The sequence below is a fragment of the Aspergillus nomiae genome (genome assembly GCF_001204775.2).
Source record: "Aspergillus nomiae NRRL 13137 chromosome Unknown contig00038, whole genome shotgun sequence".
In the NCBI taxonomy this organism is placed as follows: domain Eukaryota; kingdom Fungi; phylum Ascomycota; class Eurotiomycetes; order Eurotiales; family Aspergillaceae; genus Aspergillus; species Aspergillus nomiae.
This window is the reverse complement of record NW_015378093.1, coordinates 85,874-101,783: the sequence shown is the minus strand read 5'-3', so window position 1 is coordinate 101,783 and position 15,910 is coordinate 85,874. Positions and strand designations below refer to the sequence as shown.

Below are 15,910 nucleotides of genomic sequence, written 5' to 3'. Positions count from 1 at the left end.
ATAGGTATGCCACGTACTTCAAATGTCTTAGTGACCTTTCATTGGCGATGCAGAAATGGTCCATTGCCATGGTTAGGAAAAGACATCGACCAAAGTGCTGTGGGTGTGAAATGGGAGCCATTGGCTGACGGACCTGGAACACTTCCGATTTCTGCTACGTATTTCCAACTTCGGTTTGATTTCCCCACTCTCTGAGAAGCCCGTATTTGATGTGGCAGACTGATATGATGGTCCTCCTGAGTCTTGGACTTGGAACGTCCTTCATAGCCAAAGTTAACTTCGGGACGCCACGTGCGGTCCATGGTTCTGTCAGCCAATCAGGGCCTCCCATTGGATTTAAGCTACGAAACGCTTCTATTGGAGGTTCCAACGTTCTTTCTTCGTTTCAGAACCACCGTAGCTTTGCCCCATGGTCAGTTGTGGCGGTGTTTGTATCCCAGTTCTTGTCAGGGGGTTCAGTCTTTGTCCCACTGGCAAACTTCGAGTCCAAGTTCAAGGGTCAGGGTGTTGTTTCACTAACTTAAGTGGCAGAAGATCAAAGAAACCCGCCTGCCGTGGTAGCTTAAAGTGTGCAGACACTCTAATTAAGTGGCCAGTGAGGGGGAAGGATATGACGGGGTTGCAACTAAGCCTGACGGGCCAGAGCCAAGCTTCCCCGCTATGTCCACCAGCACAGCCCCCTGGAGCCTATGATTAGCCCTCCCATGGTGGTGCCCTAGAGCTTAATAGGCACTAACGCGTGGCCTAACAGTGGGTATCACCACTGTCGACAATCCTTTTTTTTCCCTCCCTTCTCGAGCATTTGGAGCGCTCTGACCTCTCACTTCTTAGGGTCATTTGCCATCATGCGGTATATCCCCTCTCGGACCTTTTCCTGTCTTTTGGGAGACCCAGGCGGGCAACTTTTTGAAAACCACCACTTTTATTTGGGAAGGCGGTGATGTGCACATAGTCTAGATGGTGTGTCAGGACTACTAGCAGTAGTAGCTGGCTACTCCCTTTCTTTTCTTCTTTCCAGAACGCTAATTAACATTCCTATCTGCGGGTTTGCCTTGTCTCTCGTCTCTCCTTTTTCATTTGATATTATTCTACTACTTTTTTCTTTTGTCTTTTTCCTTCCCTTACTGAACTTTATGAACTTTAATATACTAACCTCTCTTTCCTTCAATGTCAATTCCTTTTGACACGCTCACTTTTCGAACTCAACTGGCTGTCACCAATATTCAACTACTTCAGTACTTACATGTATACTAGTCGCCAGCGAACATTTAGTATCCTTGTGAACTGCGCTAGAACGAATTCGCCTTAAACATTGAAGCACCTCCCTTGGTGCGCTACTGGGTATCTCTGATATCCGAGTAATCACCGTGTGGCGAACGTCACGCATGAGCTATCCCTCATCTACACCCTAAAACCTTCACAATGAGATGCGGCTTTAGATTAGCATTAGGCGCATGTCTACTGCTCATCGTCCCAATATACCTATTAAAGCTCCGTCTCGAGGAAATCTGCAGCCAGTATCGCGCCGGCGCATACTTGATAGATTGGCTGAACTCCAAAAACCCCCACCATGAGGATCCATCCCACTACCACGCAAAACTGGGAGACAAAGTGATCGTGATGGCCAGGCTGGAAGAAGAGCCCACCGAATGGGTCGAGCAAGAACTTCCTGAGTACGGACCCCCTCCCAACAATGACCAATGGGCTCGTTTGCTAATAGGGGCCGCTTGAAGCTGGCAACGTGCGATTTACATTGTCAACCCGTCGAATAAAACCAAAGCAGATAAACACAAACTCAGTACCACTCTCAATAAAGGCCACGAATCTATGGCCTACCTCACGTATTTGATTGACAATTATGACAACCTTCCTTCCACAATCGCTTTCCTCCACGCCCACCGCGCCGGGTTCTTCATGGCCTGGCATGTCGATGCGCCTTTGCATGATAACGTAGCGGCGATGCGCGCTCTCCAGCTTGATTTCATTCAGCAGAATGGTTACGTCAACCTCCGTTGCAATTGGAACCCCGGGTGCAAGGAGGAACACCGCATCAATCGCCATGTAACGCAACAAGTCTGGGAGGAAGTATTTGAGGGGACCAGCACCCCGCCCCTGAACTCAACCACATCGCCCGCCATCGCCGAGGACCAGTCGTCGGAGATTCGACAAACCCAAAATTTCCTCCAAGCGCCTCAACTTGTCGGCGCAGCATGCTGCGCGCAGTCCGCCGTGTCACGCGGGCAGGTCCTGAAACGACCCCGAGAAGACTACATCAAGTTCCGACAATGGGTCATCGACACAGAGAAAGACGACGCCAGTAGCGGGCGAGTCATGGAGTTCCTCTGGCATGTCATATTCGGCAAGGAGTCCGTATAGTAAGTGGCCATTGCACCAAATTAACTAACGACAACATAACTAACATGATATCTCTTCCAGCTGCCCAGACGAGGAACTCTGCTACTGCCAAGTATACGGCAAATGCTAGTATATTCCCGGTCTCAAGATATATATACTGTACAGCAGCCACATCCGTTCGTATTATATGGGTTTTCTCGTAGATATTTGTGCCATAGACTTCTGTTTATCGCTTTAAGCATGCGTTTCTGGTTAGAAAGGCGTTGTTAGAGGGCTTTCGTCCGTTTGGATATACCCGTCTGTACCATCTTTTGTTATTTTTCTCGATACGGTTTAGAAAGTATGTAGATGTACTGCACTATATTTCCTATCTATATTTTATGATAATTCACATTAATGCGCGAATGTAACATTATTCATATACAAATTTATGGGGTAAGAGGCCTTTACTATGTTTGCGGATTCGGGGTAACATTATATATAGGGGGGGGCCAGAACTCCCTGCAGCGTCTTCCCCATGCCAGGCACCAAATTCGGTGTCCTCTTATTACCCTTATAGATTCAGATAGTCTATGTTTTACTATGGCAGGTCTTTCCTCGGCTATCATACTTTGCCCTGCCTTGGCCTCCAGATAGTGTTTGGAGGTTTCCAACATGTACACAGGCGCTCTCCCCTGAGGTGACATTTTCAAGTATGAATACGTAGGTAGTAGACATTCTTGACAGTGTTCTAGTATTATGTATTTCATATTAGAAGTATAGAGAGACCCTATCGACTAAAGTGTCTCGATTAACCAATGCCTAGCGTTGCCTCACTTCTGCTCCAGGTATTCCTCCACACGTTCAACGAGATCAGCTTTCTTCCCAGCAGCGGAGCGTCCATGGGCATTGAGGAAGTCTTTGAGAACAGGTACTGTAAGCTGCACAAAAACCCCTTGCGTTAGTTACTCGTCCTAATTACAAGCCTAAGGAGTAGGTAATAGTCACCTTCGATAGAGATCCCTTTTGGTAATGGGCTCGCACTACATCTTGAACGCCTTGCTCATCTGTCTCCACCTTCACTTTCTTGTATGGCTTTTGGGCTGCATCCTCGACTTCAGAGGTTCGGTCTTTAGCGCTTCGTTTGACGAGTGCGCTCTTCGGACCATGTGCCGATATTTTCGCATATTGCTTTTCCAATTCGTCGGCCCAAGACAATACATAGTCGCCAGTCCGCTAAGAGAAGGTCAGCAAGATCCCCGGAGAGAAAAGGAAGGTGTGATATACTTTATCGATCTGCCGGTATCTGGGCACTGTTTTGTCTTCTGGCTTTTCCGGGAGGTCTTCATCCAATGCCAGGGCTTGCAGAATGCGATAATGCCACTGGAGGGCTAACAGAGCAATGCATTAGTCCAGACTTTTCATACAGCAAGTTGGCAAAAGCTTACATGGATTGGGATACTTGAAGGGGTCGTAAGACGCCTTTGGAAGCTGCAGTTGCTGAACAATATACCGCATTTGGTCGATCAGTGGCTCAGGTGCAACATGAAGTGCGGTTTCGGGATTCTGACGGACATCATCGGCGAACGGTAGAGGTATTATCCACATTCCCGGGGGGAACTTCTGGACGCCACTCTCGTCTACTTTTTCTTCTCCAGCGATCATAGCCCCTAGAACTGGGCTTGCGTTTTTACGCGCAATGAACCAGACAAGTGCGGCCTTTTTATCCCGGAGGAGTGTCTGGTGCAAAGCAGAAAAGACTCGCGTGGAGCCCACAAAATCATCCTCCGAAGGGTAGATGAAGGAGGGGTGTTTGATATTGGCCCAGAATGGAAGTGCAGAAAGGGGCTTGAACCCAATTATACGGATGACAGGATCACCGAAGTTGCGCAGTGACTTCATCTCTTCAGGCGTGAAAGTAACCTGATCACCGCCGAACTTGTAAGCTTTCTTGATTTCCCACTTCTCAATCGTGCGAGCCGTGTCGTCAGCGATTTGAGTGGTCACTCCTTTCACGATTTGGGGTTGTTCACCGCCGAGCCAGATGAAGGAGTTTCTGGCGGGGGCTTGACGCTTAAACAGAAGATATCCCGAAACAGATATTTTGAAGTTTGGCCCCAGCTCCAATGGTATGTTGGAGAACTGCGCACGTCGGGGGACAGATCTTGAATTGATACTGGATAGGAGGGTGTTAAGGAGTGATATCCCATCTCCGGCAGCTGGAGAAGCCTTGGCATCGGTTTGCAAGTACGCTGGGGCATCTGGATCCGAAGGAGAGGCCTTGTAGATGATGTCCTAAGCGGTGTAAGCAGAGATACTTCGTTTTGAGTGAAGAGAATCTTACGTCATAGAATCTGGCGGTATCGAACTCATGATCTGGCCGAGAAATGGGAAATAGCTCAATAGTCACACCCAGGTCGTATAAATCCTTTGCGCGAACAGTTGCAGCAGATCGCAAGCTTTTGTTATCGCCATGAGGGTCATCATTATCAGTGACTATGAACAGTCGCCGAGATAAGAAGTTGGGTGCTTTCGACGTAAATATTTGGTTAGCGCAAAAGAGCACATTTGCCATTGAGACCCGCTCATCTGACGCTTTGAGTACATCCTCTGCTTCGTCGTCATTCTGTGCCAGTGCTCGAAGATCCTTGACTTCTTGCGCAGAGGGGATATCCAGGTCTGTGAAAAGGTAACAGTGTGGGTATGAAAGGTCTCCTCGACTATTCTCATCCTCGTCGTAGAATTTGGACGCCTGCGTCCCATATAGTAGCACACCGATCATGTCATGTGGATTAGAGATAATGCGCTGTTGCATGAGATGGTATGCACATTTTAGTGCGGCCGTTGTGGGCGACTCTTCCGCGGATTTCTTTGGATCGGAAGATGGACGAGGCGTGAGCATAGAATCGCTGACTTCGATAGCAAAGAGAACGGCATCTTTCACTGTTTTATATCCCTGTTTTAATTCATGATTTGTTAGTCTTCGAAGCCTCCAGGCGTGTTTGGAAGTACATACACTCTCGTCAATCTCCTCCTCTTCCTCGTCGATCTGGTCGTCTCCGCGATATTGGTCCTCGTCAGCCATTGTGAATACGTTGAGTCGTAAGTCATGAAATGCGTCAAAGACAAAGCAGTCAAGGACGATCGTTAAGTAATCGACGCGAAAGCACGCTTAAACAGCAACATTGGGACTTCCTTGGATGTCTGCCTGTCAGTCTGCTGCCTGCGCTCCCGCTCTTTCGTCACCCGTGACGCGACACTTCAACCAGACGACGCGGGGAAGACACGAACATCAGGTGACATATGCCAAGACATGATTACCCCAAGTCAATTCTGATTGGGTATGGGCTTCAGCTCCAACCCATCATGGATGCTCCGGCTCCGTCATTTTACCGGTTCTGGACTCTCTGCTTCAAGTCAGCATCTTTTCTGATTACTATTGACCCTTGCCACATGGCCCATTAATATCCTTTTTGCTCCAAGCTCATTACCTTTTTATCGCCTTCACTCGCACGCTTTGGCCATTACTCCTTGAAAAAAAAGGTCGTCTTGCCACCTATCAATTGCAATGGCCCTCCGTCGGACCTTCACGCTTCCTCGGCAACTACTGCGACCGGTAGCTCGCAGCTCGCTTGGATACAACACAGAACAGCGAAATGGCTTCGCAACAGCAGTACCTCCGGTCACCCAAGATGCAGCTGGTTCCAAGGGTCCTACCGCAATGGTGTTCTTGAACATGGGTGGCCCCTCCACGACGAATGAGGTGGAAGACTTTTTGAGCAGATTATTTGTACGTTTTCAGACTGATAGACATTCTCATGGGCTCCTTTTAACTCTTCGCTCTCTCTCTGGTAAAGGCCGACGGTGATCTGATTCCCTTGGGACGACTTCAAACATATCTTGGACCACTTATTGCAAAGAGGAGGACGCCAAAGATCCAAAAGCAATACGCGGACATTGGAGGCGGCTCACCTATTCGAAAATGGTCCGAATACCAATGCCAGGAAATGTGTAAATTACTCGACAAACTCAACCCTGAAAGTGCGCCTCATAAACCCTACGTTGCATTTCGATATGCTGCGCCTTTGACGGAAGAGATGTATACACAGTTACTCGATGATGGATTCGGAAGAGGAAAAGGAGGCCGTGCTGTCGCATTTACACAGTACCCACAATATTCCTGTTCGACCACAGGCAGTTCTCTGAACGAACTATGGAAATGGAGAAATCGTCTGGAGGGTCCGCGCGCCAATGGGAGCGTGGACTCCTCCGGCTCCATCCAGTGGAGTGTCATTGATCGGTGGCCGACCCATCCCGGGTTAGTAGAAGCTTTCGCAAAGAATATCGAGGATCAGCTCAAGACATATCCGGAGGACAAGAGGGACAGTGTGGTCCTGTTGTTCTCCGCCCACAGTTTGCCGATGAGCGTGGTGAACAGAGGTGAGATTCGAGCCATCGCGCCAATTGCTAGACGTGAAATCTAACTCCAGATTAGGTGACCCGTACCCAGCCGAAGTTGCAGCAACTGTCCATGCGGTAATGCAAAGACTTGGTTTTAGCAACCCTTACCGGCTGTGCTGGCAATCCCAAGTGGGCCCATCGGCTTGGCTTGGAGCTCAGACCAGCGACACTGTCATGGAGTATGTAAAGCGCGGGCAGACTGATATAGTCCTCGTACCGATCGCCTTCACCAGCGACCACATTGAAACTTTGTATGAGTTGGACCTTGAAGTGATGGAAGAAGCCAACTCCCCTGGAGTGAAGCGAGCGGAAAGCTTAAACGGAAGCCCCATCTTCATCGAAGCCCTTGCGAATATCGCGCAGGAGCACTTGAGAAAGGGAGAAAAGTGTTCTCGTCAGATGACCCTGCGCTGTCAGGGATGTAAAAGTGACAGATGCCTGGAGCAGAAGAAGTTCTTCGCCGGCGAGGAAGCCGCGTCTCTTGTAGTGTAAACCCTTTGCTTTTTCTTTTTCTTTTTCTTTTTTCATTATTTTTTATAAAGCCACATAATTTTGTTTATATTATGTACTTTAAGATTTTTTGGAAAAGGATAATTTGCAATTCTCAAGCACATGGCCGATAAATAATCAGCGATAGTGTAACTAGTCGGTATTTCTTGATTTTGAGACATGACTATAAATGGGGGCACCGAAATCTTGGATCAATGATTATAAAGGGGTCAATGGCTTTGACGCTGCTGCTTCGATTGGCCCCAGGAACAAAATGCCGGACGCTTGAACACCTCGGCACCCGTTAGCCTGGTCAAACGTCATGGCTGGCTTATCTGTTGCCTTTGCTCTCTCCACTTGTTCTGCTAAGCTAAGCTGACAAACGCTCCCCTCATTGACTCTTCAATCCAGGGAATCCCGAGACCAAGGAACAATACCATTGGCATATCGGAATCATGAGTGAGACGTTGCTTCTGTCAAGGTGTTTTAAAAGTAAAGTCCCGTCACGATAAATCGTGTCAGAGCAATTTATTTCCCCCCTTGCTTCTTTATCACATACCACATCTTTGAAAACTACACCTCAGAACGCGGGCCGCACCTACTTAGCCATCGACGTCTATAGGTGTCGATATCCTTTTGCCGGAAATGGCCAGTCAAACAAACTCTTCCGTCCATACGGATGTTGGCGGGCAATTGCGAAGCAGGCCAGTCGTACCTGGGCAGAATAACCCGCGAAACACTGGTGAAGATGGCCCAAAAGACTCGGCGCAATTGCACGTCCATGAGCAGACGCCCCTCCTTCAACGGACGAGCGAAGAAAGTGAGGATGAAGGCTTAGACTCATCTACCAGAATTCGACGGCGTTGAACGCTGGCCTCTGGCGGTCTCGCACAAAAGCAAGTGTGCGTATTTTTTCCAGTGCAGTTCAGCAGAAAGTGTTGCGTTCTGATCCGACCAGGTCTTTTGGTTATTCCCATTCCTTCTCTTGTATATGCTAGGCTTTGGCGGTGCTGCGGTTCCCAAGATTAACCTGATGGTCTCTCTCACCTGTAGAGACTATCTGGCCAAAAGAGCCTCTAGCGATCCTGGATTCACGTACTTGCCTGTCCTTCTTGGACAGGACAACTCCCAGTGCCAAATACCGGAAGTTCAGTCCCTCGTTGCCCGCTTTCAATTGTATTACAATCTGGTAGTAGGTCTGCTGTCGGCACTGATCAGCCCTCAATTGGGCCATTTATCGGACCGCTATGGAAGAACGTCTATGATTGCTGTGAGTGCAATGGGAACGGTACTAGCAGAGATAATTACCGTCATTGTGGCAGCAAATGCAGAGCGAGTATCGATATATCTACTGCTTCTGGGCGCTACATTTGACGGCTTAGGAGGCTCATTCACTGCTATGCTAGCTCTGAGCACTTCGTACGCCTCTGATTGTACCATTTCGGGGAAACGCAGTGTAGCTTTTGGGTACTTGCATGGCGCCATCTTCACTGGAGTTGCAGCTGGGCCGTTCCTTGTGGCCATACTCATGAAGAAGACACACGATATAATGAGTGTGTTCTGTTCCGCGCTGGCTCTTCATGTGCTTTTCTTCTTTGTGGTCTTGCTCGTCATCCCGGAGTCGCTGTCTAAGGAGCAAAAACAGAGTGCTCAAGAAAAACATCAGGTGAAGCTCGCCAATCAAGAAGATATACGCTGGTTGTCAATGAGATTTTGGAACCCGAAGAAAATCATCGCGCCTCTAGCCGTCTTATTTCCACCAGCTGGGCGACCTAGCACTCTATTCCCTAATCGCGGGGGCGCCAGTCCAGCATTGCGAAGAAACATCATCCTGCTCTCTGTGATCGATACGCTTCACCTCGGCATGGCCCTAGGCACGTCACAGATTATCATTATCTATGCGGGATATATGTTCGGCTGGGGAAATGTTGAATCAAGCTTATTCGTGTCCATCATCAGTTCCGTTCGCGTCCTCAACTTCTTCATTGTGCTCCCCATGATTACGCGGATCTTCCGTGAGGAACCAAGGGAGGACCTGGTTATTTCTGGTTCCGGTGTGGTTGATGTCGTCCTTATTCGCGTCTCGATTCTGCTGGATACGATTGGGTTCGTAGGATATGCACTGGCAAATCACGGCTCGCTTTTGCTCTTGTCGGGAGTCGTCACATCATTAGGGGGCATGGCCGCGCCGGTGTTGCAGTCGTCTCTTACTAAACACGTGCCCCGCGATCGCATAGGACAGATACTCGGTGCTAAAGGCCTTCTACATGCTATTGCTCGAGTAATAGCGCCTTCCATCTGCAGTTTCATATACAGTGTGACGGTGGGTAAATTCTCACAGGCAGTATTTGTATGCCTGTCACTTGTCTTTGGGATTGCATTTTGTTGCACCTTGTATATCAAAGCGCATGGTTAGTAACGTCTTGAGGAATTTTTTTGTGATCTCATGCTAACGTACAGCAGTCCGACTTGATTTCGACGATCCAAGAAATCATAACATCGATCCCAATGACTACAGAGAAGCGGTTGAGGATGAACTCTTACCTTAATATATAGAAGATTCTTAATACCCTGGTACCTACTTGTGATGTATCCTAAGGATTAGGTACTCCTATTTACGCGAAACTCCTGTTAGATCTATAACATATAATTTGGGATATAGTTCAACTCGGAATTTGCATCCCCAGCCCTGGTAGTCCAGGGTTGCAACGCGGATGCAGGCCATATCAGCGAATCTTGTTACGGGAACAGAACGTAGCTAAAATAGCCACATCTGGTCGAGGTAGAGAGAGTGTAGTTTACTACGTACCAGCAATGGATCCATGCCTGGCGGTGAAGTCTCTCAGTGGCATGAAATTGCCTTTGTTAGGTTCTCGAACCCATCCACATTCCAATGACTAAGCAGGAACAATGTATGGTCACGTGCACAGGAAATGGGTTCACCCGGAAAGGAACGAATGGGACCACAAGCAGTACGGCGGCCGGGAGAAACCAATGTTTCTTGCAAACTTTCCGCCGAAAATCATCTATCTCAAAACTCCGGCCGTCAATTGCGATAGTTTCCCAGCGTGGTGTCTTGGCTTACACTACTGAGAATTGAGCATCAATCTCTCAATTCCCCTGATGCTCTATCAGTGATATCCCAATTTGCCTGCTGCCGGCGGTGCACAGGTCCTATTGCCATGATCACCAAACCTACCCACGGCACTTCCGCCGTACCTTCTCGCAATGCCCTGCGTGTCCTTCGCAGGCTGGCCCTTGCCGGCTCAACTGTGGGCAGTTTCTGTACCGTTGCGGCTATCACGTACGATGTCCATCGCCGAGTCCGCGTCGCAGAACGTATCGTTGAGAACAAACGCGCCCTTCAAACCTCCGCACCCAATTACGATGCAACTTCCGCGGCGAGACGACTTGCTCGTATGATGGAAGTCGCAGAGGCTGGTGAATTCACCAGTATGCATGCATTCAAGGAGGAAGATCGGAAGTCACGACAAGCACAGAACTTGCATGTGGAGGGCAATGAAGGGAGTCAACATGATGAGCTCGGCTCGAACACTGGAGTTGGATCCTTCGAGAACCCAGCCCAGGTCGACGCTTTTTTGGATGCTGCTCAATTAAATTTCGCTGGGTTAATGAACACAAAACAGGATACAGTGAAACCCGGGAGTTGCGACTTTCTTCCACCTGAATACACGCGACCTACGGAGAACCTCAATAGGTCCAGCTCTGTCATTGGCAAGATCGACACCATTGCAAATGCATCTGAGTCGATGGATGGCACGGCTACAATCCAAGAAGGACAAAACTCTATCCCGAAGCAAATGCAAGATCTTCTCGATCGAGGGCGGCCTATTGATGCGGCACAATTATTCTTGGACGCACACCCTGCTTCACTGAATGGTTTATCATCCGATAGGAGAGAGCTCGCGGTTCAGGCATTTTTTGTCAACTGTAAACAGGAAAATGTATTCATCGCAAGAAACATCTTCGAGCGCTTGGAAGAGGTGGACAAGGTCTCACCCAGGCTTTGGAAGGTTCTCATGTTTGCATTAGCACGGAAGGGATGTATAGAATCAGTCGCAACTATCTATACTCGGTACATGCACAAATTTCAGCTCTCGCCGGATATGGTAGATGTGGTGCTACGATGCTTGCTTGAATCACATAGGCTCACAACAGCGAAGTGGTTCCTTTTCAGACATCTGCAATTTGACCGGGATTGCGGCTTATGTGGTGCATATCTGTCAGGCCTGTGGAAAAAGACAAGGAGCATTGAGCTTTTGAACGGACAATTGAAGAAGATCTTAACGACGCTTCCCCGTTTGGGAAAGGATCCCAGCGACAAACTTTTCAACCCAGTGGTTAAGGCATACGTTGAATTTGGCCGGTTAGCAGACGCTGAAGCTTTGGTGGAAGACATGACAGCTACATACGAACTTCCCCTTCGCTGCCGCACAAAAGGCCTTCTCGTATATGGCAAGGCTCTTGCGTGTGACTGGGAGGGTGTGGAAGCAGACCTTCAGGAGATGCACGAGCTTAATTTGACGTCTCGAAGACGTGATTTTACCCCTATCTTTGATCGCATATTCCTTGAATACTGGGTGTCTCATTCAGGGCGCGAAATCCAAGACTTCATCCACCGCTACATTGATAAGCTCAATATCGTCCCCGATCGGATACTGTACAAGCATATTCTGGAAGCATTTGTGGAAAAGGGTGACAAGCACATGATAACTGAGTTCACAAGAATGGCACGCGAACGTGGTTGGAAAGTCCACATCAATGAGCAAGAGTTCCTAGAGATGTTACGCTTTCGTCGTTTAGCACTTGAGGGAGCGCCCGTGGGCTTCTGGCAAATGCTGCAGGCTGCTCGGGTAAAATATGGACAAGCTGCTACCTCGCAGCAGATTCTCGGTTACGATCAGCGCTCATTCCCTATTCCTGAGGTCAATACGATGCCTTTCACCCAGAGTTCGCTGCCGTGGTATCAAAGAGCACTGCAGGATGTGACACCGTCAAAGCCCGTCGATCAGTACCAGAAGCTTCATAAACAGATGACGCATTACATGCACGTTGGGAAGATGACAGAAGCTCTAAAGTGCTTCCAAAATGCAAAGAATGCACGATTCCAGTTCAAACAGCTTCACGTCGAGTTGGCTGCCATTGCGACTCTCCTTGAGCATGGTCTTGGCGAAGCTCGTGTGCTTGTCGAAACTGAGTGGCGGGGCATCCGACATCTCATTCGATTCTTCCCTCAGTTCTTCCGCCAGATCATGGTAGTGGACTCTGCGTCGGAAGGGGACCTGATCAAAATGGCGGTCCTTCGATTTTACCAGCTCTGCTGGTCGAACAAGCGAATGAATGTCAAGCACCATATCACGGTGGCCACCAGTAGACGGTTAATTGTGCATAACAAGCCGGAGATAGCCATAGATCTCTTAGCGGCCATTTACATGTCCCGCTATACCCGCACGTTACCCTTCGATGGGGTCTGCATGAAGATGTTTTTGCGCGCGTTCGCAGCTATGGATAACATTCCCGGAATTCGGTGGTGCATCCTTACTGGCCTTGCTCGGGGCAGTGCACTGAATCATGATCTTGTTGTTGAAGTCAGTCGCGTCATGGGAGTATTAAATCGCAAGTTCAAGTCTGACGGCCTCTCCACGAGGGAAGCGTCCAAACGGGCCGAGCAACTGGAGTATCTCGGACACATTGCCGACATGCTCGAGAAGAAGAGTGGCGGTGATCCTGCATTATGGGAGCTCAAAGGCAACCCTAACGCGAAGCGGTCTTTCCGGCGGATGCTGAAACGGCCTCTTGACGAGAGGCGGATGTATAAGGTATCTGACATCCCGGAGACGATCGAGAGGTGGGACGAAGAATACGAATTGGAGATACTTCTGGGTCGAATTGAGATCAACCCGAAGTCCATTGCGGTTCAATGGAATGAGCGAGTGGCCTTAGGGCAAATATGAGTCGAGGATTTGTTGTGATGTAGCATATATTCCCCTTTTGATTTTGGATCTATTCCTGATTTTCTTTCGTTGGTGTTTTTCCTTCTATCTTCTTCTATTTTGTATAGTAGAATTGTATATATAGAGATGCTTCACCGAGATGTACACTAGCGATATGGAACTATTTCCCAGGCCGACTTCTAGCCCTGCGTATCACATGTCAGGAGCCAATCAAGGAGGGTGAAATGAATATTATCATGTAGTAATAAGAACCAGGATGAGCGCTATCTTCACGAAGATCGTACGGTGCCTCGTACTTTAGGGGCAGCGGAATTGAAGGGCGGAAAATCTTTCACATGTCACGCCACTGCGCCGATATCACGGGCCCTTCGTTGCCTTAACCTTTTCAACGTCTTTTCCTTCCCCCCCCCTTACTTATTTACACTTCCTCCACTCGCATTCCCTCTCTGTCTCTCCCGGCCAATTGTCCCTCAAACCTTCTTTCCAACTCCGGGGAAGGAATATGCTCTGCGGTCCCCGTCGATTCTGCCCAATTCGCTGACCTCCCTCGACCTCTCCCCCGCACAATGGCCACCGCCGTCCCTAACGGCCATGTTAATGCGACCCAGCCCGCCGATGCGGCCGAAGAACGCAGACGAGTCCACCACGACGCCGATGTTGTGATCGTGGGCGCAGGAGTGCTAGGATGTGCGCTTGCAGTTACACTGGGAAAACAGGGCCGGAGCGTCCTACTGTTGGAAGCCTCTATGAAGGAGCCAGATCGCATCGTCGGCGAGCTCTTGCAGCCCGGTGGTGTCCAGGCCCTGGAGCGGTTAGGCCTGGCAGAGTGTCTGGAGGGGATCGATTCAATCCCCTCTTACGGTTTCTATGTGTCTTACTTTGACCGAGCCGTGACTATGCCTTATCCTAAGGAGACCCCGTCGTCGCCGCCTCCGCGCGGCCGCTCCTTTCACCACGGAAGGTTTATCATGAAGCTACGGGAAGCAGCTCTGGCCTGCCCCAATGTTACCGTCGTGGAGACCAAGGCGACGGACCTGATCACTTGCTCGCATACCAAGCAGGTCCTTGGTGTGGAGTGCAAAACCAAGGAGAAAAAGGATTGTTATTTTGGACACCTCACCGTCGTCGCGGACGGCTACGCTTCCAAGTTCCGGAAACAATACCACTCTAATACTCCGACGGTCAAGTCCCGATTCTGGGCTCTCGAACTAATTGACACGAAACTCCCTGCACCTAACCACGGACACGTCCTCTTGAGTGCAAATCCCCCCATCCTCCTATACCAGATTGGCACCCACGAGACCCGTATCTTGGTCGACATCCCAGAGAACCTTCCATCCGCGTCGGTCAAGAATGGTGGTGTCAAGAATCACCTGTGGAACGTGACCCTACCATCTCTTCCCGAGTCTGTCCAACCAGCCTTCCGCGCCGCACTAGAGAAGGGCCCGTTGAGGTCTATGCCGAACTCATTCCTTCCTGCCGCACAGAATAAGACCCCGGGCTGGTGATACTGGGCGATGCGCTGAACATGCGGCATCCGTTGACTGGTGGCGGCATGACTGTGGCTTTCAACGATGTCCTTGTGTTCCGGGATCTGCTGAGTCCCGAAAAGGTTCCCGATTTTGCAGACACCGACAGGGTGTTGAAGCAGCTAAAGTCCTTCCACTGGAAGCGGAAGAACGGATCCTCGGTCATTAACATCCTGGCCATGGCGTTGTACGCCCTGTTCTCTGCCAATGGTTTGTTGCCTTACTCGTATACCGCACCTTTACCCAGTCAGCTACTAACATCCTGCTTAGATGAAAACCTTCGCGTCCTCCAGCGAGGTTGTTTCCACTACTTCGATATGGGCATGTACTCCGAGCCAATGGGTCTCTTGGGCGGCCTTATCAAAAAGCCCTTTGTACTATTCTACCATTTCTTCACTGTCGCATTCCTCTCCCTCTGGGTGCTTCTTCGTGAGGCTCCTCTGTACCAACTTCCCTGGTCACTAATCAGATGCGTGATGGTATTCTGGACGGCCTGTGTTGTTATATTCCCCTACATGCTCATTGAAGCATTCTGTTAGTATAATTAGACCTTTGTATGCTTTTTCCCCCCTTCTCTTTTGTTTTCGGAGCGAAACGATCTCTTCTCGTCCAAATTATCACGGCTTGGTGTATGATACGAGTTTTACTACGCTTGCTTTTTGATGCTGTAATAATACTTCCACTTCCCTTCTTGACCAGGCCGCTTATGATTTATCTGCTTTTATTGAGTTCGTTATCTTCCCCCAGCGATGATAGATCGGAGATATACAAGAGCATGTACATATATAAACCGAATACGCAATTAATATATACTGAATCACATGAAATCCGACCAACCAGTCACTATAAATAGAACCCCAACAAGTAAGCCTAACACATGACAACGATAATCACAAAGCGGACAATATCAACGGTTACATCAGGGTCTAAACCTAGCAACATGAACTCTACCCCTAGATACTTACCAGGATCCTCCTTCCAGCGGCACGCATGTGATCGTCTCAACCAAAAGTCCAGGAAACAAACTCACAGAAGAGTCTCGATCCCCTCGAACCCACCTCCAAGGACAGGAACAGGAATACCCATCTGACTTCTCTTACAGCGTAGAACTTCGCTCACTCA

The 15,910-nt window shown here is 49.2% G+C and overlaps 6 protein-coding genes across 6 annotated transcripts; 5 read left to right on the top strand and 1 right to left on the bottom strand.

Annotated features, from left to right (window-relative positions):
* Positions 1–1,422: 1,422 nt before the first annotated feature.
* On the top strand, positions 1,423–2,485 carry ANOM_003448 (DUF3431 domain-containing protein; the record flags this gene model as incomplete). Its single annotated transcript, XM_015548705.1, has 3 exons — positions 1,423–1,673; positions 1,734–2,375; positions 2,437–2,485. 3 exons carry the CDS (start codon positions 1,423–1,425, stop codon positions 2,483–2,485), a joined length of 942 nt encoding a protein of 313 aa, XP_015410037.1.
* A 591-nt stretch (positions 2,486–3,076) lies between these two features.
* Positions 3,077–5,419, bottom strand: akuA (putative DSB repair complex subunit Ku70; the record flags this gene model as incomplete). Its single annotated transcript, XM_015548704.1, has 6 exons — positions 3,077–3,275; positions 3,343–3,570; positions 3,622–3,725; positions 3,783–4,629; positions 4,679–5,290; positions 5,351–5,419. The coding sequence occupies 6 exons, from the start codon at positions 5,417–5,419 to the stop codon at positions 3,168–3,170; spliced, it is 1,968 nt and encodes a 655-aa protein (XP_015410033.1). The 3' UTR covers positions 3,077–3,167.
* Positions 5,420–5,831: 412 nt separating this feature from the next.
* ANOM_003446 (ferrochelatase HEM15) lies at positions 5,832–7,303 on the top strand. The gene is made up of 3 exons (XM_015548703.1): positions 5,832–6,124; positions 6,192–6,774; positions 6,830–7,303. Exons 1-3 carry the CDS (start codon positions 5,903–5,905, stop codon positions 7,285–7,287), a joined length of 1,263 nt encoding a protein of 420 aa, XP_015410025.1. The 5' UTR covers positions 5,832–5,902; the 3' UTR covers positions 7,288–7,303.
* A 626-nt stretch (positions 7,304–7,929) lies between these two features.
* On the top strand, positions 7,930–9,833 carry ANOM_003445 (putative tetracycline-efflux transporter; the record flags this gene model as incomplete). Its single annotated transcript, XM_015548702.1, has 3 exons — positions 7,930–8,146; positions 8,283–9,695; positions 9,748–9,833. The coding sequence occupies 3 exons, from the start codon at positions 7,930–7,932 to the stop codon at positions 9,831–9,833; spliced, it is 1,716 nt and encodes a 571-aa protein (XP_015410034.1).
* A 633-nt stretch (positions 9,834–10,466) lies between these two features.
* ANOM_003444 (pentatricopeptide repeat protein) lies at positions 10,467–13,259 on the top strand (the record flags this gene model as incomplete). The annotated part of the gene is made up of 1 exon (XM_015548701.1): positions 10,467–13,259. One exon carries the CDS (start codon positions 10,467–10,469, stop codon positions 13,257–13,259), a length of 2,793 nt encoding a protein of 930 aa, XP_015410012.1.
* A 1,069-nt stretch (positions 13,260–14,328) lies between these two features.
* erg1 (squalene monooxygenase erg1) lies at positions 14,329–15,387 on the top strand (the record flags this gene model as incomplete). The annotated part of the gene is made up of 2 exons (XM_015548700.1): positions 14,329–14,998; positions 15,059–15,387. Coding segments are annotated over 2 exons (507 nt in total), but the record flags the coding sequence as incomplete, so codon positions are not given.
* Between the last annotated feature and the right edge of the window lie 523 nt (positions 15,388–15,910).